The sequence below is a fragment of the Exophiala mesophila genome, assembly GCF_000836275.1.
Source record: "Exophiala mesophila strain CBS 40295 unplaced genomic scaffold supercont1.6, whole genome shotgun sequence".
In the NCBI taxonomy this organism is placed as follows: Eukaryota; Fungi; Ascomycota; class Eurotiomycetes; order Chaetothyriales; family Herpotrichiellaceae; genus Exophiala; species Exophiala mesophila.
The window spans coordinates 2,245,018-2,271,860 of NW_015622509.1; the positions used below are offsets into that span (position 1 = coordinate 2,245,018).

Below are 26,843 nucleotides of genomic sequence, written 5' to 3' on the forward strand. Positions count from 1 at the left end.
GAAACGCCCGAGCAGAGACGGTCCGGGCGGAGCTCTCTCAGAGTCAGGTCTCCTAATCGGCAGGCGGCAGGCGGCAGACCACATTGCTGGCTCGGTGGCCGGAGGGCGTTACGGGCATTCATTATTAGGCGACCTGCACGACCTGCACGGGTCGCTACATACCTGCCTGAAGCAGCTAGTTTGGTGGAGGAACTTGCTCCTTGAGGCTCTGTCTAGCGTACACTAGGCTGGCCACGCTTGACCTTATTCTGCCTGATCCTACGAAGGACAGTAGGGCTGAACGGTTAACTGGGTCCAGGATTGGTCGGATGCCCGAGGCCTGACTTCGCTTCTGTACATGTCCTCTTTCGGCCTTCCACATATGAATCTGCTATCTTTCTAATCTTGGGGGCCATTTCAGCTTCACGAGAGATCGTCAATCGCTTACGGTTCTTCGGACCCAATGCCCTGCCACCTGACACCCTAATATGCCACTCGTGCATGCCCGTGGGTATAGGGCTATCATTTTGACATTTGGCTTAAATGATCAACCGTACATCTCCTCACCAATCCTTTGGTCGTCGCTCTGACCACCCTGATTTATTTGGAATCGCGTGTTCTTGGTCCCCACCGACGATCATATGGTAAATCATGCTTTGGAGACAAATGAGTGGCCTCATCCAACGAGGCGAACGCACCCGTCCCAATGTCACTGATGTAATCAAGAATACTTCCATGTCTTCTCTCCATGCCTTCTCATGCGAGTACCCACTTGGCATCTCATGAGCGTACGCGCCATTATCAAAGCTGCCTACAGGAGCACAGGAGCTACTACACATGGTCGTGTCCTCAGGCAAGTCTGTCTCTAGGTTAGTCACAGCATGGGGCGTTCCTAGGGTCGGATGCAACATGCAAGCCATAAATCTAAACCTTGTAAGTCTCACTTGTCGAAGCAACCTGCTTATAGCTACCGCCCTATCGTTGTAGGTTCGCGTAGGTAGTTCCCCATCTTGGGAATTTGTACTTTTGCAAAGTGTGGTGCATACATCCTGGTGATACGTCGCCCTGCAGCGGCTGACACGTCTCCAGCATTGCGGAAGCCAATGTGACTTGAGCAAGCATCGGGAGTCATGGGACAAACCCTGGAGGAGTGTCTGGGGCCCTTGCCCACCCCGGGAGTCCAGTACAGTCAAAGTCGTGGCAGCATGCCAGCAGACCAAAGCAGACATTCAAAGCCAGCCAAACACGTGATAATAATGGCCATGTTCTCAGTCACAGTCTAGTTTCCAGTAGTAGCAGTCCACCACGACATAATTACATTGTCTTCGGCCTATCCGTCGCCATACTACTAGATTTGACCGTCATCATTGAGTTTAATCTTAGGGGTTCGAGCGATAATGTCGGATTCTCCAAGAAACGTAGAATGACAGAAGCCGGTCCTAACTGTAAACATCCCTACACTTCTTGGCAGGTGTGATTACGAGGGATATCATTCCAAGTGACTCTGAGGGAGGCTCTATCACTAGAGTTACAAGACAAAGTTATTAATTATTGCAGAATAGAATGATGTCATAGTGTTTATCCAGCGGATTTGGAAGGCAAATGACGCAGAAAGAGATCAGTGATCTATAATCCAACAGAGAGCGATCATGTGCACGGCCGTGAAGACCAGTGGATTTGTAACCACAAAATTACATATCAATTATGGATGAGGAAGTTGCACCCGCATGACCCAGCGGAGTATTGTCCGACTGAATTGGGATTTCGTCTCCAAACCAGAATTGACATGGGAACACCACACTCTACAGGCCTAGCCAGCTCAAGGGACTTGAGATTCGACGAAGCAACAGAGCCCTGCATGCTACACGCACACATCCATGCCCCGTCCATGTAGTATACGCACATGTCCAACGTCCGTGTCCTATGGAGAGAGACAAGCTCCCATGCTACGTGTACATGTGCGAAGGGACTGCGTGGACGGGTACCTGCCCAAGCACCTAGAAGTGACTCCCGGTGCCTAATGCGCGTATCGTATTCAATCAGGTAGGCGCTCTGGTGAACGAGCCTGGGTAATTGAAGGGAAGCGCGACGGGTCCACTCGAGGTGTGCAAGAAGAAGGCGGGAGCCGCTCCTGCCGTAAACATCTGGTGGCCGTATGGTTCAACAGGCAGGAGCGATAGACCGCCACTCGATGGAAAAGCAGCAAGCGCGTCGGCCATTCCAGGACTAGCTTGGAGCTGGGGGCGCAGTTTACTCTTAGTGCGACGTTACATATGAATTTCTCCCTCCATTCATCGTCGAGCTTCAATCCATCCCAAAAGCGGTGCTCGTTCCAATGGATGCTTCCAAACTTAACCTCGATTCCTATTTCCGTCAAGGCCGCTCCGTGCCTCGCACGCAAGCCCCCTTGGCCAACCTCCAGTGCCTCCTTGGCTTCCGGAATTCTCAATGCCTCCACATCCGTTGGACTTGACCCACCTCATAAACGTTCCCAGGCACGCCAGGCCATGATGGACTCATCGGCGGTCAATCCTTCCCCTGCACCTTCCATCCCTGTCATAGCCATCGTCCCTCGACCGCCGGCCTGAGAGAGCGAGGCACAGCATGGGTCCCAAGCACGCTTGACTCCGAATGTCCTTTGGCGCCTCTCGATCCGTGACCCATAGTCCCATGGTCCCATGGATTTAGGCCTCAGGGCCTCTACCCCCGTCTGGACTTTTGTCGTCGATTTCCCACCCCTGCAAGGCGGCTATACCAGTCTTGTCATGGCTGTAATTTTGATTTCGTCGCCCGTATCTATATATCGGGGAGTCCTTATACGGCCTCCCACCACCTCCCACCAGCTGCTACCACCCACCTTCGACATACAATCTTAAGTACCTTGATCTTCCCGTGATTCCTTCCTTGTTCTGTCCCAGTTCTCTACAATCAAACCCCTCGCGACCATAAGAGTCACGTTCACACTTCTGTGCTTGTTCCCCGACAACCGTTCTCTCTCCCGCCATGCAACGGAGTACCAGTTACTCCTATCCCGCCTCGATGGCTAGCAACACCAGATATTCCTCGACACATGCCAGCAGCTCTGCTTTCAGTGCCTCTGCAAACCCCAATGAGGACTGGACCAAGATATCAGACCTGGCAGAGAGGAGGAGAATCCAAAACCGAATCGCTCAGGTATTCACCATTCCTCACCCGTGTTGAGACAGTGTTGCTAACTACATGTTGAGCGAAACTATCGAAAGAAACTCAAGCGAAGATTGGAAGACTTGGAACGTCGAGCCGGGTCCTCCTCAGCATCTCCTGAACAGTCACATTCAGAACTGGCCACACCACCACAGCAAGCCCAGGAGCCGACTCAAAAGTCCTCAGGCATGGGCCGACAGTTGTCATCGTCGAGCGAGACTCCGGAGATGCACACGGCCTCTCCAGAGATTCTTCCTCTTGATGACCCCGGTTCGTACTACGACACGGCAACTTCTCGACAGATGGCCATCAACTCGACACCCACATTCTCCTACGCATCATACCCGCCCACGACCTCATACTATCAGTATGAGCAACAACTTCCGCAAACCGCCTATGATGGCTCTTCGACCTACTATTCGACATATCCGTATCCCACCGATCACTTGGCATCGACTCTACCGCCGACATTGCCATCAATGCTTTCGTCCACGTATCCCAAGCAGGGCCTCGTGTTTGGCGACGAAGACTTGCTGAGCCCGTTCAGTATGAATTATGCTTCTCTGGCCGGCTTGGAGATGCCCTCTAGTCAAACTTATGGAGGCAGTCATTCACATGTAAATCCCACCACATTCCTGTCTCGTTCATATTGCAGGCCGCAAGTTTGACTAGCATCACTGGCACGCCTTTGAACTCCACGCCTGTTCGTCATTTTTGCAGCTCACATGCTGACCTCCTCTGGCTAGACACCACCTTTGACAGATCCTTACTCGATGGATTCGGCATACAACTCGCCAGGGAACCCAGACTCGCCACCGACGCCAGTGTTGAGCACGAACAGTCCAAACTTTTATCTTTTTGATATTAGTTGCAATTGATGCGCCTATCGGGGCCATTCAAGCTTCTAGGATGGTCAAGGAATTGCTAAGAGTGGCATGTCAAGCCAACTCTCGGATATGATTGATGATCGGATGAGCATGTAGCATTATTGCCCAGGCCAGAGGCATTGGGGGAGCATCCAAACGGCAAGGTAACAGGGAATAGGGACCAGATAGAACGGGGACCTTCACAAGAAAGACGCCATATGACAATAGCAAGTGCAACCTGGTGGCAATGCCACAGGACACCACTTCGCATGAGAGCGAGTCCACCCCATTGTAATTAACTCGGCACTCCGATCTATGCAGACTCGTTATGAAATTACAATACAAAGATTTGCTGCCACACATGTGCTCTCTTACAAACCCTGAACTTGGCTTTGAGATGGGGAGAAGTAATTTACGATGCTAATTTAGGGGCCAGGCAACTTGACGGGCAGGATGAAGAAACAAGGTGCGAGCATTTCAGTACCCGTGGATAGCCCCCGAGCAAGCTCAGCACCAAGAGGACTTGAACGAGCGATGGCAAGGGCATGTATCAAGCGGTACTCGTAGGTCGAGCGCAATGATGGCACTAGTGAACCCCTGTCCTGTCGTGTCTGGGCGGCATTTAGGGCTGAAGCAGGGGCTGATCAGTAGTTCATCGGTGGCCACCCATCAAGCCATCAGCCATCAGCCAGCAGCCAGCAGCAAGACGTAGGATGAAGCAGCTGCAGCATGGATGTCGTTTCTACAGGTACCCGTAGCGCTTAGGATCTGAGTGGCACAAGTATGATCGCAGGAGAAGGGTGCAAAGGGGCGGAAGATTTCCAGATGGACAATAGAATGATTGTTAATAGAAGTGTTGATTATTGAGGTGTTGATTGTTGGCTCTCGCCATGTGCATAACAAGTAAAGTTGGAGGGATTCGAAGTTTCTCGCGATGGGGGATTATCATTGGTCGAATCAAGTGGGCCAGTCGCCAGTCACGCGTCGCCCAACATCTCCCCGTTTGGTCCTTGCAATATCGCCATCACCATCACCATCGCCATCGACATCGCATTATTGCAAGAGCGCCAGTACATTACATTACATTTTATCGCCTCCTCGACCGGCCAGGGCGACCTTGGCGAAAAGAATCACCCATAGAAACATAACCAGCGAGATTAATCAACAAAAACAATTGCCGAGAGGAATCTCTCCCTGAGCGGCCAGAGGGATCAAATCTGGTCGCTTGTTGATGCGTTCTAGATCCAAGAAACGCCCCGGGGGTCCTCCAAGCATCTTTCTTCTCATCCTTCCAACCTCCTCCAACCGGCCCCAGTCCATTCCTTCCCATGGCGGAGCCCATACCACGCCAGGAGCTTTTTGGTCCGCATATGTAAGCAGATTCTATTTTGGACCGTGGCCGAAATTCGCCCTGGCGAAACGTGTGGCGCTTTAGACTTGGCCCGCTGATTGGTGAAAACTGTCGTTTTTCTTCTAGGGGTTGGCAGTCCTCTCAGTGGACCGCCAGCGATGACAGAGTCCGCGGTGGTCAATCTCAGGTAGGTGTGTCACTGTTGTGCATGCGTTTCAGGTTGCGGTTCAATTACATTGAATAGATCTCTACCTGCTTGCGGTCCCTTTCCACTTTCTACAATGTTCGACTTTCGGGGGTTGGTGGTGGTGGTGGTGGTGCGAGAAGGGGCCGGGGCCAACAAACATGTTTTGGGCCCAGGCACAGGGTGGTCACTGGAGGTCTAAGAACCGTAGCTTGTGTTTTGTACAATGCTGACATCCGAGGTTATCTTTGCTTAGAGCCAGCTGGACTGTGAGAGAGATGGGGCCTACTTTCACGGTGTCCTCGACATCAATGCCCTAGGAGGCGCGGGCTTTGCATCCCAACGAACTGAGGGCGGAGATGGTCGATGGGACATGTCCGCCCATCAGGGCATCGAGATCGTCTGGGATCCTGTTCAGTCGGATAATCGAGTCTACACGTTGATCCTCAAGGATGAGTTGCTCCCCCTGAACCCAGACAACGGGCGGCAAAGATCGACAGTCTCGTGGGAATACGACTTTGGTGGTTCCCAAGAGACTGCGACTGCGACAACGACTGCCGGTGGTGGAGTGGGGTCCGGACCTGTGGTCTGCTTTGTCCCCTGGAGTGGTCTCAAGCCTACATACCGTGGCAAGCCAAAGGAGGATGCTGCATGTCTTGACGTGTCGAGCATCAAGAGGATCAGCATCATGATTCGAAGGTCTGGATTCCCCCCGGAACATCATTTGATAACCTACCGCTGAAGATGCGTCCAGTTTCTTTGGCACTCAGGAGGGGAGGTTTGGTTTGAAGCTATTATCCATCACTGCTTGTTCCCCACTAGAGTCCGTCGCTGATGGGATGATCATGACCCGCAAACACGACCACGAGCCTCGAGCCCCTGCAGACTCTTCATCAACGGACCAGAATGCACGCAAGGACAATTCACCCTGACATGGCTTCTGGAACTACCTCGCTAGAAGTCGCATGGTCGTGTTGAGAACACTCGACGCCCCCGTACCACACAAGGCAGCTGCGCTCTCGGGTTCAATTCTTTCATCACGATCATTCCCAGGTCTTGAGTGGATCAGTCTCCAAAGTCATCGGGACTTTTGGATCACCAGCTAAGCCGCGCCGTATCAGCTCATGGGTAGGCGAACACGACGTTCGGGCTGAAGACCACGAACACGAATGGTTATCGGGGACATTGTCCCGACAGACGATACGATCTGAACATATCACTGTCCCCCATGTGTTGGATTGCACTCCGCGCTTACTAAGATCATCATTATCGTCAATGTCCTAGAGGGAGGAAATCAAATTTGGTAATGGAAAAACCACAACGGGCAGCCAAGTCCCAGATCGCTCGACTGATTCGACGTTGAGCAGACCAGAAAGGAATGCATTTTGTTCATGACAGATATTGATAAAGCTTGACTTTCAGAGTTGGTCAGCATGTCAGTGGCGATACGCGCATATTTCGATATTAGAGACTTGGCTTCGAGAAGGCCAAGGACGACAGGAGTGAAGCAAACGAACGGGAGGATTGTTGGTGGTTATCGCCTGGTCCCTTCCCCTCAGAAGCACCGACGTGGAAGATTTGAAAATCTGCTCAACGAGGTCGGGGGGCAATGCAATCTTCCAGAACAACACAGGTGGTAATCAAGTTACCTAACTCCGGTTATTTGCTCCACGGGTCTCGGGCCTTGGAGGCTTGTATTCTTGGCCATCACGGTGCGATAGTTTATAGGTGAAGCATTGGTAAAAATGCCGCAGTAGGCCAAGACGTCTGTCTCGAGGAAGCGCACGACGAGTCCATCCAGGTGGATGATTTGAATTAACCGGGTGAACAATATTGTGCCCCTGTTGCGAGGAATGCTTACCTAAAGGCAGTCCTAAGGAACCTCCGCGGATGGCTTACGGGATCCGTGTGGTGGACACTACAGTACCGTGAAGACGGGAACCCGTTGTACACCATACCCGTAAGTAGTCAAAAGTCAAGTTGAGGCATGTTAGGTAGGTAACCTAGTAATGATTGCGTTACGAGTCCGCCATAATAGTGAGTCAACTCATTAATCACAGAGCCCGGGTTTCATCAAACCCAATGGCGGCGCCAACCAGCCCGGCCCGCCCGTATGCTCGGTATTCAGGATGTTTGGTTACAGTGCTGGTTGATGAAATGGCCATATATACCCATTGAGTATAAAGGTCTTTGGTTGTGGTTGGTGGATTTGCCGCAACCAGAGAGAGGCGAACATTGGGACAGTTGGTCATAGGTTTGGTCATAGGTTACAAAACATTTGATTTCTCTGCTACGACGCTGGTCGGGACCCGATGTCGCCCAAGAATCGTACCATGATGCAAAGAGCATGGCAGGCATGGCCCATGAAGTCGCCCTAGGAATGAGTGGGTATAAGGGAACCCGGGAAGCCAGAAAGAAGCCCGAGGAGCCCAAGGGGGCCCCCGGGCACAGAGGGAACGAACACATGGGACGCGTGGGTTTGGGATAAGAAACCCCAATGTGGAAATTTCAGTGCCCGCCTCGAAAGTGGTATCACGATTGTAACGCTCTAACCTAATACATCTATAGCGGTATAGTAAAGCGGGTCGCCCCACCCTTACCAAACATGCCTGGAGGCGTATATGCGTATGACAGCTAAGTTAGACCCTGGCGCGCGGAGAATCCCCCCAGACATTTTGGCCCCAAACAGGGTACGCAGATGCGTACCGGAGATGCTGGATGACGGAAGGGTGGCTTGCAATCCTGCAGATGTGGTTGGTGCACCTACGGTTTTCGAAGCACAAACGAAGGACTGAGAGAACCAGGATGGGGCGATTTCAAGTTCGCTTGGTCAGCCCTATGGATTGTTAAATACTAGACCTACCTGCGGGCTACCTTACCTACCTAAGGTATGCGTACTAAGTACTTTGACTCCTCACCGAGATCCTGCTTCTAACGACGCATAACCTTGGGTAGAATCCTGCAGAGCCAGTCGTGCCAGTCGAGTCCAGTCCACAGAAAATGTCAAGTGCCCAAAAAGTCAAAACTCTAGGCCGGCTCTAGTACTTAAAACGTGGCATCACGAAGAACCAAGAGCGGAAATGCGGCACCAAAAGCTGAATCCCAACGCAACCCAACCTTGTCGGTGATTTGTGTTTGCTCAGCAGTTCAAACAGGGCAATTCGATCAGTGCGAATGGAGTACCAAGTCCGTGCATATTGGTCGTCGTTTGGTTCATTCATGACTCAGTTTAGTTGTTGAAAGTTGATTGAGTGAGTAGGGCAAGGGTTAGGCCGTTAATTCCCCCAGTACCATCCTTGTCGCTTTAGAGACGGAACATACCATACTTGTGGGATTAGAATCCTCAGGAAGTCATGCAAGGTTGTACTCTTCAAAGTTAGTATTCTTTGGGTGGCACAGCTGGATGGTAACGCGTGTCTCCTACCGTAGTTATCCGTGTATGTGCATGTATACTGTAGGACAAAGCCAAGCTCCACGTGGACTCGTGGAGCCATCCATCAAGGATCAGGCCCAAGGACCAGGCCGAGAGGCCCTAGGCCCACCAATTCTCCATCCAAGAAATGACCCAGCATCATAGTTCAGGATCAGTGCATTATTATTGATAGGATGGAGCGTTTGTCACAGTATGCTGTTGTTCAGTAAACAACTTGCAGCTTCCTAAATAGCTGTTCATTCGTAACCACGAGTCCCAAGAGATATACGGAGGATGAAGTAACGGGTTGCTTAAACCGGCCAGAGGACGAAAAAGGATTCGTGCCGCATAACTAGAATACGACTTCGTAGGCACCCACCCACTACTGCATTTGATCAAACTTGTCACATCCTACATATAGCCCTAGCAGGCACCGTAGTAGGCAGCCTCCAAATCAACATTTATGCTAATTCCATACGCCTACCAAATCCAGTTTACTTTTTGACGTAACTGTCAATGCTCGGACGATAGGGATTGAATCAAAACTTGAAATTGGATAGGGACGGGTCACAGAGCCGAGGGGCTATGTGGGGAGGGATCCTTAGGGACTCTTAGGCCCTCGTATTTCGAGATAGGCCATCTGTAGTCAGTCGTTAGGTGCTCTTTTCATTGTCCTGCATTGATCGTCTTGTGAGAACCGTCCCCCGGGGTTTACGAAGGTCATTGCCGTCGCGGTGACTAATCAGCCAGGCAATCCCTCTACCATTGCTTCAAGTGTATGCCAACTCTTCGGACCAAACTTCGCACCTGGTGGGAGGTACTTCACCGATAACTACAATAATATCTGCCGCTACATTGCTGATCTTCTTCCGCATCCTAGCCATCGAGACGTCTCGTGACAAGTGGTTTGGCCTTAATGCACTTTGGATTCGGATTCCGACGGAAGTTCCCACACCAGGTTCCACGGCGCTCGAGGGGGGGGAGTGGGAATTTGTAAAGCATGAGGCATATCGTTTTCACAAACTCGCCTCGGTGGCGTTATCCAGGCAGTGCATACCGCATCAATGTCCCCAACAATGACACGCCAAAGATCCATGTCTTTTTTGGCTTTCTATATGCACTCCGGCATGTTCCACTCGGACTTAAAAACATAATTTTTATGACAGTTTACGGTACAGCCAACCCTGGCTCTTGATCGACACCCCCATCTACGGAGTACAGTGGACATGGGTTATCTCCACAAACTCTACCGATTTTGAGTGGCAATACTGCGTCATTAACAGCATCTGCAAGTCCTGGCTCTGTAATCATAGTGACCATTGACATTTCAATGCAAGCGGCTACCACAATCCTCAGTCGTGCCTTTCAACAAATATGTCTCCCCCCGCCAGGCATAAAGCAGCCATGATTCTTGGCAAAGTTCCAAGCATCTGACGTGTGCACCGTGATTCGACTTCATGGTTGTTAATCTCACTCTTCAACACCTTCAACTCGCCACAATGAATACTCATCAGTTCATGTGCGCCGACGTATTACTATACAAGCCTTTACACTGTGTTCTTCGCTCAAGATAGCCAAAAAAAGGCCAGACATGAACATCAACCTAGCCACCACTAAGTAGCTGGGATTGGACACCTACCCAAGGCCGACAGCTTCAGGCTCCCGGTTTCTTGGTCCGCCTGAAAAGGCAAATTCAACGAGGCCCCCCATTGCACTTGTCTCTCAAGTCCAAGTGGTGCTTCCAATCGCTGCCATGCTCCTGAACGAGTGCTCCATTTCCTGCCCAGGCACCACTCTTTCATATGACGTGGCAGGACGGTTCTGCTGGAGTAGACGGCCCTGTACACTGTGCGACATCCCCACAACCTATCTACCAGGCCCGTGATGTGGTAGGTATTGAACTGAATACCGTCTGCCTTGACGATCACACGGAAGAGATATCGCGAATGTTTAATCTCCAAAGTGTGGCTATGTGGCGTTTCATGAGCAATAAACCCTTGGAACAGAAAATACAGATCCCGTTCGCGAGACACGTGCTTATAATCAAATCCTCCGGCGGTATGTCTTTTCAATACGAGGATGTTTCATCCTAGCGTCTGGTTGTATGCCCACCATCACCCTCTTGAGGTTCGAGTGGCACGTTCGAGATTTTGGCGGTGACGAGGCGCAGCCCACCCGTAATAAAGACAGGTATTTCAAACGGCCATAGACAAGTCACAAACTTTCATCTGCTTCTGCCCAAGCTCGTGTTTGGAGAGATAACAAACTGCAAAGATATATCCAATGGATTGTTTGACAGGCCCCGATGTGCAGCTCGTACATCCTCAAGCTTTGAACCAACAGATACAGCCACGGAAGAAGGGAACGCAGAAGCGACTTGCTCTCAATGGTAATTGTCAATCAAGTGGTTACCCAATAGACATCAAACATGTCGTCAAGGCAATTTACGTTTCTGGGAAAATACCCAAGACCTCTACTGCAACCGCGAGACCGACAAGGTCGTTATAGCAGCCGGAGCGATTTCTTAATAGGCTTAGTTGCCACGGCAGACATCACCATGTGGCCCCACTGCACGACTTCCTATATCGAAGAAGTGTTGCGCCTTCACAGGGCAAACTCTAAGCCAGCCTCCACATTCTGATCCCTTTGCTCCTACAGGATTTGGAACTATATATGAGTCGCGCTAATGATTTGATGGCTGTTATTTCCTGTTGCAGAAGGTCTCTCTAAGTAGGATCTTGACCTGGCTGCTGCAGATTCGACAGGATCAGTCGTGTCACTTGCCAAAAGGCCCCTGAACAAAAGGATATTCGCATCTTCACAACCCGCCCCGAGGAGGCTGATTTGATCTGTTGTTGGCCGTTGTTAGCGGGGGTGGGGATTGTGCATTTCCACAAAGACCAGCCCTGGTCTGCGAGTTCTTGGCCCTTCCTTGTCTCATACGAGCACCCGTTGCATCAAACTCCTTCCGTCGCCAGATTTGCAGTTCTCCTTCTTCAAAAGGCCCGTATTCAATGTAGTGCGGCTTCCTACGGCTCAGGAGTAAGTGGGAAATTCCTTCGATTCAGATTGTCAAATGACATGGAAGCTGTGGGCGTCAATGGATCTTTGTAAGTAGGAACATTTCCACGCACACCCTCCGGGTCGAATTGCTCGGGACCTGAATCCTTGACACTTGGATGGGACAATGTTCTTCAGCACGTGTCTACGACGCCTGGAGGCTGCCCACCGCCCACCAGCTCAATGCCTCTAGCTGCAGGTACAGGGAGGTGATTTCCCGTGACCCGATGATGGCATGACTCGATAACTCGAATCTTCTACATCCTCTTTGCATACCTACCTACCTACCAAACGGACCATTCACTACAACAAATTCTGTGACGAATAGTGACGCAACCAGGACATAGGCACCAAAGAGGAGAAGGGAGGCCTGCCAAGGGTTTGCTGAGAAAGACCCACCGCCATCCACCGTCACAACAGTGCAGACCGTCCTTGTCGACGATCAGGAATTGCGGAAAGGAAGCCGCATGCATCGAAGCCGTCATCTATGCGACTTCGAATGGAGTTGGTACATCATAGTTGGGAGAGGGCCGGGAACAAAACAAAAGAACGACCCTCCGGCCGGTGATAGGGCATTCACATTTATCGACAACTGCTTGTGCCTCCAGTACGAATTACGAGTACACTTCTTTTTTCTTGGATTAGTGGACTCTGACTCTGAAGCTCGGTGGTATAGCGAGGAATCGGAGACGTCGTCCATCGTCGTCAGTACGTTGAGGACTGTATGCACGTATGAGTGCACGTGGGTACCTAACCTACCGTGCCTAGGTACATGTACACTACGGAGTACAACCAGATGAATGGATATACGGCGTCCAGTAGCCAAGCACTTCAACGACCAGGCTCCAGAAAACCATACGAGTCCCTCTGATACCTACCTAATGGATAGATAATACTGGATGTATTGTATGTATGTAACAAGATCGACCACCGTTTCAGAAGACGACTTGGCTACTTACTTGATCTGTTTTATTTGTCATTCTCTTGCTGTCTTGGTGTACTTTCTGTACTTTTGTCGTCACTTGGCCGATCAGGCACTTGCTATTTATCATGAGGCCCCTCGGCCCACAAGTACTACGCACGTACTGCTTAAAGTACCTTAGGTAACCAGACGTCGAGTGCCAGACCAAAGTACCAAAGTAGTGTCCACATGTGAGAGGCCTGAACTTCCGCCTTCTTTTATGTACACATAAAATCAGGCCTAAAAATAACCGACCTAGATCATGAAGTAGATCAGGCGCGTTAGGACCATGATCACCATGATCGCCACGATCCAGACATGACGTGGCTGCTCGCTCAGCCAAGAGTGGGAGGGGCATAGGATAGAGATGGGGGCCAGACACTGTGTACTGTGTAAGTGTATGTTCGTGTACTGCGCTGCTGTTGTCGTTGTCGCTGTCGCTGTCGCTGGCGTGGCTAGTCTGGTATGGTTTAGTCTGGCCTGATCGCAGGTGTCTGCTCGTCGCATGCAGTGATTTTACGGTTTCGTCACAGAACCACAGTCAGGGTCGTGGGCCTTTGGATTCAGGGATAGAGCCCGATACGTACGTCAAGTGCCTAGTAGGCATGGAGACAATGTCCATCTTGCGTGGAGGTGTATGCATAGCTATGGTAGGCCGAGGGGGACCCCACCCAAGCCAGCTAGCTTATACTGGATATAGGTAGTGATGAAGCATCGACGATTTATCTCATGGATAGATGCACACCGACAATATCATCTTCGCCTCGCTAGATTTGGAAATTGGGCATTGGGCATTGGCATCAGTGGCATCGTCCTTCCTTGCATCCATTTGGTCTCTTCCTCGCGTGAACCCTTGTCACATAATCAAATTGTTCGAAAAGGGCTATGGGGTTCATACATAAGGTAAGCAGGTCAGGTAGTCTTTCTAATGTAGCTTAGCTGAATCTTTGGGTCGAGCACAAATAACTTGATTTATCCCATCTTGTACATTCATTGACAGCTGGCTAGTCTGTGCAATATTGCAGCCAAATCCTCTCTCACCGCCTGAATATGGATATCCTAGAGGACGCCGCCTTTTTTTTGTGACATGGTCTATACAAGTGGTGCTTGTCCATGGTCGACATCTCAGATCTTGACACTCCAGGGGTGAGGCTCGTCACCATATTGAATGGCCTCGATCCAGTTCTTCATCGTCAACGCGACCTCTCCGGCCTCCTCGGTCTCCTTTAGACCACAGTCAATCATCTTATCTTTGTAGGCAATCTTTCTCACAGGCGCCACAATGGCCGCTGTGCCAGCGCCAAAGACTTCCAGCAGTCGTCCTTCAGCCTCTGCTTCAGCTAGCTCGGGCATGCGGACGTATCGTTCGGTGATTTTCCAGCCCTTGGGCTCCAATCGTTCCCGAGCCAAGGTCAAAACGGAGTCACGTGTGACACCCTCCAAGATGGTACCGTCCAGTGGGGCGGTCAACAGCTCCTTCTGGCCTGTCTCCTTGTTCTTGATGCATACAAACAGGTTCATGGTGCCGACCTCGGTGATGTACTCCTCAGGTCCAAACAGCCACAGGTTCTGGTGCAACCCCTTCTTTGCAGCCTTGAGCTGGGGAACAATGCAGGGCGCATAGTTTGCGCCCAGCTTCTTGTCACCCACGCCGCCAGGCCATGCGCGGACGGCGTAGTCGGTGGCTTCAAGGTTGATGGCTTTGAATCCCGTTGGGTAATATGGGCCCACAGGCGAGGCAATCACGTAGAGAAGAGCAGATCCCGGGGGTCCGACGCCCAGAGTGCGTTGTGTGCCGATGAGGGTGGGTCGGAGGTATAGACTGTAACCCTTTTCTGAGGAGATGAAACGTTCATCAATCTTGCACAGGCGCCCGATCAACTCGGTCAATTTGTCGCCGTCAAAAGTGGGTAGCGCAATACGAGCAGCAGATCCGTTCAAGCGAGCCATGTTCTTGTCAGGTCGGAACAGCCGCAGAGAGCCATCGTGTGTGCATTTATAAGCCTTCATGCCTTCGAAGCATTCAAAGGCGTAGTGGAAGACGCAGGTGGCAGGGTCGAGGGAGAGGTTTTGGTAGGGAGTAATGCGCGGGGGCAGCCAACCCTGGGAAGCGGTCCATTCGATGGAGAGCATATGGTCTGACATGACATTAGCTGAGAGTTGCGATTAGAGGGGGAGAAGCTCACCAGTGAAGGTGCGTCCGAACACTAGATCTTGGTTTGCAACCAACGCCTTGGGGGTGATCGAGTTTGTGACCTCGCACAGTGAAGGGTCGATGTTGGGCAATTTGGCTGCAGCATCTTCATCAATGGCCAACTCTTGTCTCCGCAGCGAAGTTGAGAAGGATCTGTAGTATTGTGGTCGCAACGAGGCACCGGAGTAAACGGGGGAAGTGACTTGACGCAGAGATCGCGTGGCCGTGCATGTCGACGAACGAAACAGCCGTGGTAACGACATGGTGACGTTGAGGTTGTGGACGAGGGACGCCGCGTGGGTTTCGATTGAGATCAGATCAGATCAGATCAGGTGACAGAAGAAGAATATCCAGCGATGAATTTCGGAGGAAGGAGCGATGGTGAGGAAGTGACTCCAGCTGCGACGGCAGGTGCGACTGCGGTGAAAGTGCAAGTGCAAGTGCAAGTGCAAAGGGCAAGTGCGAGATAAGAGGAACTCAAGGAAGGAGCCACCAACAGAGTACAATCCTCTCACTTTTCTTCTATAAGGAATCCTCACCGACGTTTGTTGGATGGGATGATGATATTATTATGAACAATTATAACAAGTATCACTTTCCTCGTCAAAAGGCGGCTCATGTGCCGTCCTAATTTCTTCGAATCATCATCTCTCGGCTCACACTTCTGCGCGAAATCGGAGCTCTGGCCAATAGCGACAGGCCTGAATCCTCTCTTTGCGGCAAGGTCAATCTACCGTTATCCGGCTCCCGGACGACTCTGAGACTATCTTGGGGACCCTGAGACTCTGATATCCCAATTTGGGCAATTACACGGTCTCCTCTCACCGTCGATAACCGAGAGTCCTTCACGACCTCCACCAATGCCATAGCCGATCGGAGCAATCGACATCTCCGAGAAGTCAGCCCCTCGTTCCAAGTTGAGGTCGATGACTCTTAATATCACGTCGAGCAACCGACAGCGGCCTTCCTTTGTGCACTGTGTTGACATTATTGTCTGGCACGTCTCATGCATTTAGTCGCACTCCAGCTTGGGTCGAGATGCCACTCCCTCACCGCCGTCATCGCCCCCGACACGAGGGACCAGAATCTTACCCTCCATGATTTTGACACCAGACGCGATCAACATAGCCCTGTCTGTGCCTGGGGCAGCTGCTTCAACAGTCACCTCACCTGTCCTTTCGGAGATCTGTTTGACCTTCAGACTTGACTTGCCCAACCGCGAAGCCCAGTAAGGGATGAGAACACAATAAGTGGACCCTGTGGCTTGATCTGGATTCCAGTGTTGGTGTGATATCTTTGGTATGCAACATCAGATCATGACTCACACTCACTGCCATAAGCAAACACTCTCTTGACAAAATCGACTCCATATCTCGACCCATTCCCCGTCAAGACCTGGCTCCTGGTTCCTGGCGGAAATGCTTCCATTAAAGCCACTGCATCGATGGTCATTCGAGTTGCTGAAAAGTCGACCGAGTCCTCAAGCTCAATAACGAGATCCTGCAATGAATTGCGCCCCAGGCTCACAATCTGGCGGGTGTGCAGGTTCAATGTTGAAGCAATCCTTTCCCGGAGGCCCAAGTCTTGATTGAAGTCTTCAGTCACAGGCACCGAAGGGATCTGCAACTTCACCGTCCATTTGTGCCCGATATTCGAATCTCCAGGTTGTTCTCGTTCTCCCGAATGTGCGCCAAGTTGTGCCTGCACCATGATTCCATCCACCGTATAAAACGTAACATCCCCTGTTACTCTTCCGGCGTCGCCCAGTGCAATCGTTGCGCCTACAACTCCATGCCCACAAAAGGGCTCTTCTTTGAATGGAGTGAAGGACTTGATATCATACACGCATGCTGTTGATACAGATCCAGTTGCTCCCTTCTGACTTTCCAGGTTGCCCAATTCATTCTGCTTGCTGGCCCTTCTCACAAAGATGGTGTCGGACTGATTCAGTTCCCTCAACAACAGCGAAACGGTAAGCTTCAGACCACAGCAGGATCATGGTGGCACAATTGCTCAAGGAAAGTGCCCTACCGTGCGATCTCTTGCAAAACCTGCTTATCTGGCCATTTGCGAAGGTGATCCAGGATGAAAACTGGTGTGGGATTTCCCGTAAACGCCTCGCCGGTCATCGCGTCAATGACTCTCTGGCCTGCTTAGTACATGCCCCGTGGCATAATGCAAATGCCAGTACCTACAAGATCCCAGAATCGTGTCATCGTTGCCGGGGTCAGAGAACGGGTGGTGCAATTGTATATGTAAAAATCGCTAAGCGAGCTACGAAATATGTATCATCAAAAAAGTTCAGCGGTAGACCCAGATCTAATCTCGACCCTGTGTCTCTACATTATATATACCCCAAACCCACTATCATGACCTTCTGCAAACTATCACGAGTCATCCCGTCCTATCTGATATCATGGATACCTCAAAATCCACCATGCACTGAACCTAGAACCGGCAAACTGTCCCGGTGTGATTCATAAGAGACTTGGCCATTCGAAGAGACAGCTGGCGAGCCGTCTGACTACCGGCAGACCCCTATAACCGGTTGTGCGACCGATTTCCGGTTATACAACCGGTCATAAAAACCACCCCTCGACTGCATAACCGGTTATAGGCTTGGTGGCGTTTACTAGAAAATTGGTAACTATTAGCGCAGAACTTAGGTGTCGATAATCCCTGCATTATCGACGACGAATCCAAGATCAACGAAAAGTCAACACCTAGCAATCTATTATGCAAAATATCCTCACTAACTCGTTACCCTGTTCATGCCGCAAGGGAGCTTCCAACCCAACATAAGTCTATATAACTTCATTCGAGCACATTTCCGACGTGATAAACCCTCGGTTCATATCATGTCCTAGCCATCATTCCCAACCCCTTTGTAGATGACGAAAGGACCCAACGTGGCCCGTATCCTAATGACCCAGGAACGTCCTCACTCTCCTTATCATTCAAAGATGCCGAAATCGTGCAAATGCTTATTCCGCCGACGACGGGGCAGCTACCGCCATCTCCAAGAGTCGTGCACCTCAAAGCAAAGATTCATACTTGTCTAGCCCGGTCTTCTGTTGCTGTTGAGCCGGTCGTCCGGCAATATTCGTGGGAAGCATAGTGCTCATTGGATTGCTGGCAGGTTGTTGCATCGTTGAGCCAAGACTGCTGTAATTAGGCTGCTGTAACGTTGTCCTTTGCATGTTGCTCTGCGGTGGCGGTTGCACGCCTGCCGACCACGAAGTTTGAGATCCTGGAGGAGGTGGCAGTTGCCATGGGCTATTAGTCGGGGGAGGCGGTGACAAAGGAGGACTGCTCAGATTACTTGAAGTTTGCCACGCCTGCTGCGATGTTTGAAAGCCAGAAGAAGCATTCGTGGACGGCAAGGGTCGCCGCTGACTAACCGGCCGGCTTGAAGGTTGAAGGGGAGCTCCCCACGGAGATGGCGACATAGTGCTAGACGCAAGTGGCTGAGAGACAGGCTGTAGGGTGGGAAAGGCAGAAATACTGACGTCTGGCGTAATGGAGCGGAAGGAAGGCTGTGGGCGCAATGCTGGTATGCTGGTCGCTGGTTGCGATTGAACGACATTTCCACCCTGTGTGGCAGTGGAAGACCAGGAAAAGGTTGGAGGATTTTGAGTCAGCCTTTCACCATCGGTAAGCGCACCTGCGAATGGATCAGGTCGCTCTTGTGCCTTGCTGCCCAAGACAAGTTTTTCGAAATTGTCCTCGGTCCCAGTGGTTGCAAAGGGTCCATTCATGGGACTGAGGCTTGATGACTGTGCTATACCAGCTGATCGAGTTTCTGTAGGCTGGCTCGTAGAGAGCTCCCCTAACTTTCTCATTTGCTCCCGCTCAATTTTGGCAGTAAGAGACTTGATGACATCGATAAATGACCTGAACTGACCCAGATCGAGCAATGGCCCAAGACTGAAGGTCCATAAGATTGGCATGATCTCTAGTGCCAGAAACTCGGTATCGGCTGTTTGACCAATCTGGCGCAGAACTTTCAGGGACGCCATCATCACGGCGGGCTCCTTCGTTTTGATGGCTTTGAGTAATGGCACCACCTTTTCTTGCATGGTGAATTTGTCGAGGCTAGATATATTTTTATCTTGTCGTTCTTGCCGATCGGCGCCGGAATAATCTTCTCTTTGCGACGTTGTGTTTGTCGTAGTAACGCCACACAAAACACCAATAGCTTCGAGACCACGAATTTTGATGCTGAGGCTGTTCGTCTTGCTGAAGACATTGGCCACCACCGGAAATAGGTCATGCTTGACAGTGGTGAAGTCAATCAGAGGAAGAATTACTGGCAGACTTTGCAAAGCAGCGTCTGTCAAGGTGTGTATGGATGATTCCATGGCAACATGCACAATTGGTAGAATGTCGTCTTTGAATTGCTTGGCGGAACAGTTGTCAGCAATCAGCTGTATGTTGTTGAGCACAGAGACTAGCGCAGCCTCTTTACTACTATCTCTCTCATCGGCCTTGGGTTTGCTGAGGAACGTCTCGCGCATTCGTGGAATGATCAGATTGGAAACAGCCTCTTTGCTTGAGGGGATGACCTTGACTATTTCGAAAACATTCTGCATTATAAGAGGCAGTAGATCTCGGTCTTTCATTTCGTCCAGTAGAACACCGAGAATCTTCTTTCCCAGGATTGATGGAGGAAATTGCGGCATTACTCGGCCCAGGCCTTTCATGAACTGGGTTTTCTCCGCAGGAGTTTTGGCTGGAAAAGCATCGAGGAATCTCATGGTGTTGACGAGGATGTTGTCAAAATAATCCGACTGCTGGAATTCGCTGGCTGTCAGACGCTGCGCCGGTCGTCTTGTTAGCATACGAGGCAAGGTGACGTTCAACTCGCGTGGAAGTTTATTCTCCGAGAGGTAATTGTTTGAACTTGATGGCACAGTGGATGCGTTGCTAAATATCTTCTTGTATGTTGACTGGTTGCCATGCGTTTCGACAGGTGATCGATGGGGCTCCCTGTAGCACGCCAGAATGACAAGACCCAGGGAAAAGATATCGGCGAGGAAATTGATGTTGGAGTCTAGTACAAAGTCGGGCGACGTATAATCGAGGTCCAGTTGAACAGTTTGAGGCAGTCGAGGGTCATGGTACAGCACCTCAGAGAGAGAAATCTGAGGAACGGGTTGATGGCCTTCTGCACCATCAGGAGGTCCTGCAAATGACAAGCCTGAAATCTTCCAGTCCGACTTTGCATTGATGATGATGGCGTCGGGGGTCAGATTGCCATGGACGAGCTTGGCACTGTCGTGAAGGAACTCCAGACCTTTTGCCACCTGAAGAAGACCTTTCTGGATCTCCAGCTCATCGATCTCGATGTCTTTCATGGCCTTCGAGGTGGAGCCATCCTCAGAAATGGATCTGGATACTCCTCTGCCGCTCCGTCCACCGCGAGAGTCTTTTTGGGCGAGGGCAGCTGAAAGGGAGCACAAGACAGGCTCGGTGGCAAACATGAGACCACCACTGCGAGTCTCTTCGACGGGCTCTACCAATTGAAGAACGGAGGGATGTCGGAGTCGGGCGAGACTGCTGGCCTCCTTCTTTAGTCGCTCCAAGACCTCTTCCTGGGCTTTGCGTATAGAAGTCGAACTCGCGCGGGCGCCGAAGCCGCCGCTACTAACGTCGAGGGCTTTCCGGTCAAACACAAAAACCGAAGCCTGTGAGGATGTGGTCTTTTTCTTGGCATCGTAGATTGTCCAGACGCCTACAGTGGCGGAAGGCTGTTTGGATATCTCATAGGCGGATGTAATATTGGAGGTGAAGGTTTTGAAAGCAGATGAAAACATCTTGTCCCCAATGTGAGATGTCTTGGTCGCTGGCTAGACAGATCTGCGATAAGAGCGACTAGGATCAACAGTCCCCCGCTAACGGGCACTTGCGGTGCCTTGACGTTGGCACAGGTAGCGGGAGAGCATGTTATTTCTAGGGTTTTCTGATTTTCCACTGAGGTGCATCTGAGGGCAAAGATATCGGATCAGATGTTTATCTTTCAGCTCTGTTTGATCTGTGGTCTGGACTTAATGTTAGTGTGTACACAAGATGGAGATGACATGTTGGAGTTAACAATTCGGAAGGCACGAGCCTCCCCTGCCAAGAACACAAGACACCGGATGACATGAGAGGAAGGCGGCCGAGGGGCCTTTCGAGTGCGAGTCGCGCCTTCCCCACGCGCTGTCATTGCGGTGGGAGAGACGTACTCCGTAGAGGGAAGGTACCTCCACAGCTGGGCGGGCAGGCACGTTAAGCGCAGGTACCTCTACCAAGTACATATCTGGCACCGCACTCATCAGCCTAGTTTCTTGACGATCCAGATACCCAGATACCCACACAATTCCTTCAAAGGCACATGCAGTCATCATCTATTGCTGCTGCTGCTGCTACTGCTGCGTCTACCATCTACAGGCTTGCAACTAGACTCGGTCAACTCTCCTCCCATCTCGCCCCCGCCAGTCCTTCTGCCCTCTCCTCTACCATGGATCCCGCAACGAGAAGCCATTATCTTGCAGACAGCCCTCCAACTGTGGTGCGGCTGGAGATTGCTCCTCACTTTCAAGCCCTCTCTCCCAAGCAGAAACGATATGCTCATCATCTGAGCCGTGCAGCCTTCCTCGGTACCCGTGTGACCTTGGCTCAAGTATCGCCAGAGTCACCAGTCATCTTCGATTTGATCCTCGCTCTACACGCCGCCGCCGGCGGTGATTACAAGAAACTCGCAGCAGAAACATCGGTCTCTTCTCAAGATGCTACATACTGGTTGGAATACTCTGCACAATTCTTGGGCAATGCGGGCAATTACAAAGGCTTCGGCGATTCAAAGTTCATCCCCAAAATCTCTCCTGAGGCACTGAAAAGCCTCGCATCAGTCAACAAAGAGACCTCTGAGCTGCTTAAGGAGGCCATCAGTACTGGAGGCGGGATCTATGAGACGAAAGCCCAAGCTCTGATGCACCTAGGCTACCCGGAGGCTGGCCACATGACCACATACTATCCTGATTCGCCTTCTATCACCAAAGAAGAGATCTCCATTGTTGGAGATGTGCTGGAGGAGAAGAAACTCTTGATTGAGAATACGAGACTACGGAAATTGCCATCAGGAGACTTTGACCTTCTCATTGCCTCCGCCGTGACCAACCCACCACCAGCCGATCGTGACCTAGGAGACCTGTCATCCATTGATCTGAAGGGCAGCCTTAGCGGCAAGAAACTGAATCTCGTATACGGAGATTATCAAAATGAGATGGCCAAGATTGCCATTGAGTTCAAAAAGGCGAAGGAGGAAGCAGCCAATGAAGTGGAGGAGAAGATGTTGGAAGAGTATGCGAGGTCATTTGGCACCGGGAGTATCCAAGGCTTTGTCGAGTCTCAACGATGGTGGATCAAGAATCTGAAGCCTGTTGTCGAGACAGACATTGGATTCGTCGAAACCTATCGGGATCCCCAAGGCGTACGTGGTGAATGGGAAGGATTTGTCGCTATGGTTAATCAAGAACGAACACGTGCTTTTGGCAAGCTCGTTGATGCAGCCCCGAGCATGATTCCTAAACTCCCATGGAGCAAGGACTTTGAGAAGGATAAGTTCTTGAGCCCTGACTTTACCAGTCTCGAGGTCTTGACTTTTGCCGGTAGCGGCATCCCAGCGGGCATCAACATACCAAATTATGACTTCATTCGGCAGAATGAAGGCTTCAAGAACGTCAGTCTCGGCAATGTCCTCAGTGCAAAGGCTCCCAACGAACCGATTCCCTTCGTCCGCAAGGAGGACGATCACCTCTACCGAACATACCGAGACCCTGCCTTTGAAGTCCAAGTTGGCATCCATGAGCTTCTGGGCCACGGTTGCGGTAAGCTCCTTCAAGAAACATCCGCTGGCGAATACAATTTCGATTTCAAGAATCCGCCCATCAGCCCCATCACCGGCAAGCCAATCACATCATGGTACAAACCTGGCCAAACCTGGTCGAGTGTTTTTGGTTCCATCGCTTCCTCTTATGAGGAATGCCGTGCAGAGTGCGTCGCCATGGCCCTTGCTTGTGACTTTGAGATTTTGCAAATCTTTGGCTTCGGCAATGGGGAAGAGGACATCAATAGTGAAGCAGGCGACGTTTTGTACGTATCCTACCTTCAGATGGCCCGAGCTGGTGTGGCGGCTCTGGAGTATTGGGATCCCAAGTCATCGAAATGGGGCCAAGCTCATATGCAAGCCCGATACTCGATTCTGCGGGTGTTCCTCGATGCTGGCGACGGTTTCTGCACGATAGAGTCGCCTAACGGGGATGCGAAAAATCCTGATGACTTGGAGATCCACCTCGATCGGAGCAAGATCCTTTCACATGGTCGACCTGCCGTCGAGCGATATCTGCAAAAGCTGCACATCTACAAGGCCACCGCAGATTTTGCAGCGGGGAAAAAGCTGTATGACGATATCACAAATGTGGACGAGTGGTGGGCGGAGAAAGCCCGACCATTGGTGCTGAAGAAGAAGACGCCCAGGAAGGTCTTTGTTCAAGCCAATACAGTATTGAACGAAAAGACGGGAGATGTTGAGCTGGTTGAATACGAGCCTACACTTGAAGGAATGATCCAGAGTTACTTTGAGAGAGATGTATAAGCGATACAGGTATATCAAGGTTCAGGAGTCTGGAGGCACTGTCACAACAAGACGAAACGATTCATGCATAGCGATACGGACGTCCTCTACGCAGCTACTCATAGTCTTTGGAAATCATCACATAAGCAGGAACCGTCATGGCTTTTTGTGAGGAGGACATCCTTTTCTTCTGATTTTTTTGGTGTATAGTCGTCTAAAAGTGATATTATATATCAGCATCCGTCCGTGAGAGAGCCCGCCCGGCCACTGGACACATGAAAGTGATCCACCACAGTATGGGATTGAACGGCGAGATTGTCTGTGGGCAAACTGCAGTGTCGTGTCAGCAACTCTAGCGTCCCGATGCTTCCACCTGCTAGAGCGGCCACACAAAACCAACAGCAATATCGACAACTGTAGTTCTTTGGCGTTAAACAAAACATCATTCATCTCTTCTTCTTTCTTCCTGTTCTCTTCTCTTGCACTTTCTTCCCAAATGCATTCGTTCATGCGTGCGTACATTCATGCATGCACGTGTATGCAATGCAATGCAGTACGATACCGGAATAAACCCAGAAACTGTGTGCGTGTGTGTGTACCTCAGGTATGTGCTGACTGCCTACCCCCAACACCAAACGTGTAAAATACAAAATACAAAGCGGGACCGGAATCAAGGTTCTCAAGGCACCAAGAGAGAAAAAAAAGGTTCTCTGATCATCGATTTCCAACACCGAGACACGGGGTGACTCGGTTGAGGAGATCGTGATAGAGATTTCGTGCCACGTGATTGGCATGCGTGCGTGCATATGAAATCATATCATACTCTGGTGTCGTACATGTAATTGAGGGTACCACTCCTCTTGAGAGCGGCCTTCATACCATTTCCATAGTAATTGTCGGTATTTTTTCCGACTGGGACGCCAGGTCCCTCTGGCTGACGAGGGATAGGAGGGCCTGGTTCATCCAGACTACCTTGACCCTTTCGGTTATGTTTCGACTCCGACTCTGGAGGTGGTTTCTGTACACTAGGTGGTCGGATTGGTTGTGGACCACTGATTTGAATGCCGACGAGTTCGACCCCCGTCTTGAGATTGATCGGTCGTCTCTCGCCTCCAAAGTCGATTCCTGCACCTTGAGCGCGGTATGTTTCTGTCCGCACGCGTTCGGCACGCATCCATTCCCGTCGTGCGATTTCGATTAATGCCAATGTCAAGCCGACCATGCCCCATTGTAAAATGTCTTTGGCGGTGGCGAGCTTGGCTAGCATGTCGGCGAGATTGGGGTTGCCTGTGTCTTGGAATCGAGACTGAGGACACCATGCGGGAACTCGTCCTTGAGCCCCGGATAGGATGGGGGCTAGTTCGCATGATGTGCATAGGATTGATTGGATGAACCAGGCGAAGAAATGGAGCACTGAGATGACGAGGATGAAGAATGTCGTGCTTGAGGTGTAGTCCGGGTCGTACGAGTTGGCTTTGCTTTGTCGGTTCTTGGGGTTGGCCACAATGGCTGATGTTCGAGTGTTGGGGTAAGGAGGGATCGGTAGCCCATTAAATTGGAGAGCCGCGAGATGTGATGTCGAGTATACAAGTGATATCAGTGGTATTGAGCCGACATAGAAACATAGATTACTATGGGTGGAGAAAGTTAGTCTCTTTCAGATGCTGTGGCGATATCAGATAGGTACTCACAGCCAGTTCCCTGCCGCTGCTGTCATCTCTCGAGCCCAAGCCGCATACTTGGATGACATGATTAGGAGGATGATGGAGAGAACCAAAATGGCAAACAGTGATAGCACTTGTGCTACTCTGGTTTGCATCTTGGCTCGACTTGGACTTTACACTGATGGGGTCCAGTTGTGCTTCCTCCTTGCGATGCCCTCCACTCGCCCGATAGATTTCGGTGGGTCCTCGATATGATTGATGCTGTAAAGGCAGGATTTGGAAGGAAAGGATGTTCTTGTCGATGATAGTGATATATCGATTCGGAAGGAGAGAGACCAGCTGCAGCAAGCAGATAAAAAAAGAGTTGTGTGAGAAAAGAATCGCAGCGTCCAGCGCGCAGCGCCCCGGGCGTTGGCTTCGAAAGGAAGGAACCACAAAGAGGTGAGAGGTAGGTATTGAGCAACCAGTCGCTCAGAAATGATCGTGATCGGACGCCTCCGTGTATTTCAAAGCAAGTGATAGCGCACGCACACCCAAGATGAACAATAACGACAACGCCAAAGACGAAGTCAAAGAAACGAACGGTCAGGCCTGCTGGCAAAAGGAGGGTACAGAACGGAAAGGGAGGCAAAAAACCATTGGGATCAGATGAAGTTCACAAGGTTGACGATCGTCGGTGGCTGCGACAAGAAACACGCCGAGACTCAAGCGCCACCTAAAAAGATGCGAACGGGAGGTCGAATTCCCGTATACCCACACAGTTTTACGAGATGTGAGTCTAGTAGTCCTCGGACGGCTAGATTGCATAGGCGAATGAACCGATACGTTGGGGATTGAAACTCCTTCATCAGCCGCGGGCCATTGGGTGACTTAGTGGGCCACGTCTCAGACAAGTGCCATTGAGATGGTCATGGTCTGGGGAAACACGACACACACCGTATGCGTGACGTGAGTGTGGACATGTCGAGTGCTGGGCGGGGTCAAGAAATCGCCTGATACGAGGCTCATAAAGGAGGTTAATGTGTCCATGTTGGTCCTGTTTGCTTGGACAAGTTGATGGCGAGCGTGCTTACTGGCGGAGTGGGTGATAGACACGGCTGGGGCTGGAACAGGTGGTGCAACAAGGCCAAGTCCACGAAGAAGTGGCTCCGATCCGCTTGTCACAGAGTCCAACGTTGAACCAACCTGATATGCAAAGAGCTGCTGAAGGGCAATGGAATGTGTGGATTCAAGTCCCTGTGGTGTGAGGAGATGGCCATGATGAGACCGAGATGGAACCTGAAATGTCGAGAAATGCCCCAGTTAAAAGGGTTAAAGGCCAGGGTTTGTTGCAGACTGGAAACCAGACGTGGCAATTGAGTTTCGCCAAGGT

General features: G+C 51.0%; 6 protein-coding genes across 10 annotated transcripts; 3 read left to right on the forward strand and 3 right to left on the reverse strand.

Annotated features, from left to right (window-relative positions):
- Window positions 1–2,833: 2,833 nt before the first annotated feature.
- Window positions 2,834–4,354, forward strand: PV10_08689 (the record flags this gene model as incomplete). Of its 2 annotated transcripts, XM_016373742.1 has the most annotated exons (3): window positions 2,983–3,153; window positions 3,207–3,779; window positions 3,909–4,354. In XM_016373742.1, the coding sequence occupies 3 exons, from the start codon at window positions 2,983–2,985 to the stop codon at window positions 4,038–4,040; spliced, it is 876 nt and encodes a 291-aa protein (XP_016220653.1). In that variant the 3' UTR covers window positions 4,041–4,354. The 2 variants fall into 2 exon arrangements, with proteins under 2 accessions (XP_016220654.1, XP_016220653.1); XM_016373743.1 differs by having other exon boundaries at window positions 2,834–3,153; window positions 3,207–4,354.
- A 714-nt stretch (window positions 4,355–5,068) lies between these two features.
- On the forward strand, window positions 5,069–7,558 carry PV10_08690. Of its 4 annotated transcripts, none has more exons than XM_016373747.1 (3): window positions 5,069–5,566; window positions 5,820–6,262; window positions 6,318–7,558. In XM_016373747.1, the coding sequence occupies exons 2-3, from the start codon at window positions 5,937–5,939 to the stop codon at window positions 6,493–6,495; spliced, it is 504 nt and encodes a 167-aa protein (XP_016220658.1). In that variant the 5' UTR covers window positions 5,069–5,566; window positions 5,820–5,936; the 3' UTR covers window positions 6,496–7,558. The 4 variants fall into 4 exon arrangements, with proteins under 4 accessions (XP_016220658.1, XP_016220657.1, XP_016220656.1 ...); XM_016373746.1 differs by having other exon boundaries at window positions 5,069–5,400; window positions 5,506–6,262; XM_016373744.1 differs by having other exon boundaries at window positions 5,565–5,759.
- A 6,295-nt stretch (window positions 7,559–13,853) lies between these two features.
- Window positions 13,854–15,783, reverse strand: PV10_08691 (branched-chain amino acid aminotransferase). The gene is made up of 2 exons (XM_016373748.1): window positions 15,183–15,783; window positions 13,854–15,134 (listed from the first exon to the last, which is right to left on the reverse strand). Exons 1-2 carry the CDS (start codon window positions 15,451–15,453, stop codon window positions 14,122–14,124), a joined length of 1,284 nt encoding a protein of 427 aa, XP_016220659.1. The 5' UTR covers window positions 15,454–15,783; the 3' UTR covers window positions 13,854–14,121.
- A 107-nt stretch (window positions 15,784–15,890) lies between these two features.
- On the reverse strand, window positions 15,891–17,406 carry PV10_08692 (uncharacterized protein; the record flags this gene model as incomplete). The annotated part of the gene is made up of 4 exons (XM_016373749.1): window positions 15,891–16,459; window positions 16,516–17,144; window positions 17,222–17,334; window positions 17,386–17,406. 4 exons carry the CDS (start codon window positions 17,404–17,406, stop codon window positions 16,203–16,205), a joined length of 1,020 nt encoding a protein of 339 aa, XP_016220660.1. The 3' UTR covers window positions 15,891–16,202.
- Window positions 17,407–17,902: 496 nt separating this feature from the next.
- PV10_08693 (uncharacterized protein) lies at window positions 17,903–21,229 on the reverse strand. The gene has a single exon (XM_016373750.1). The coding sequence runs from the start codon at window positions 21,004–21,006 to the stop codon at window positions 18,226–18,228; it is 2,781 nt and encodes a 926-aa protein (XP_016220661.1). The 5' UTR covers window positions 21,007–21,229; the 3' UTR covers window positions 17,903–18,225.
- Window positions 21,230–21,536: 307 nt separating this feature from the next.
- On the forward strand, window positions 21,537–23,976 carry PV10_08694 (uncharacterized protein). The gene has a single exon (XM_016373751.1). It carries the CDS (start codon window positions 21,567–21,569, stop codon window positions 23,826–23,828), a length of 2,262 nt encoding a protein of 753 aa, XP_016220662.1. The 5' UTR covers window positions 21,537–21,566; the 3' UTR covers window positions 23,829–23,976.
- Window positions 23,977–26,843: the final 2,867 nt, after the last annotated feature.

What these genes read in the sequence shown, in the direction of transcription:
- PV10_08694 (XM_016373751.1), top strand. Translation starts at nt 21,567, where the DNA reads ATGCAGTCATCATCTATTGCTGCTGCTGCTGCTACTGCTGCGTCTACC.
- PV10_08690 (XM_016373744.1), top strand. Translation starts at nt 5,661, where the DNA reads ATGTTCGACTTTCGGGGGTTGGTGGTGGTGGTGGTGGTGCGAGAAGGG. An exon ending in GCACAGGGTGGTCACTGGAG is followed by an intron (nt 5,760 to 5,819) that starts GTCTAAGAACCG and finishes ATCTTTGCTTAG; the next exon opens with AGCCAGCTGGACTGTGAGAG. An exon ending in ATCAGCATCATGATTCGAAG is followed by an intron (nt 6,263 to 6,317) that starts GTCTGGATTCCC and finishes AGATGCGTCCAG; the next exon opens with TTTCTTTGGCACTCAGGAGG.
- PV10_08691 (XM_016373748.1), bottom strand. Translation starts at nt 15,453, where the DNA reads ATGTCGTTACCACGGCTGTTTCGTTCGTCGACATGCACGGCCACGCGA. An exon ending in GTTCGGACGCACCTTCACTG is followed by an intron (nt 15,135 to 15,182) that starts GTGAGCTTCTCC and finishes ATGTCATGTCAG; the next exon opens with ACCATATGCTCTCCATCGAA.
- PV10_08693 (XM_016373750.1), bottom strand. Translation starts at nt 21,006, where the DNA reads ATGTTTTCATCTGCTTTCAAAACCTTCACCTCCAATATTACATCCGCC.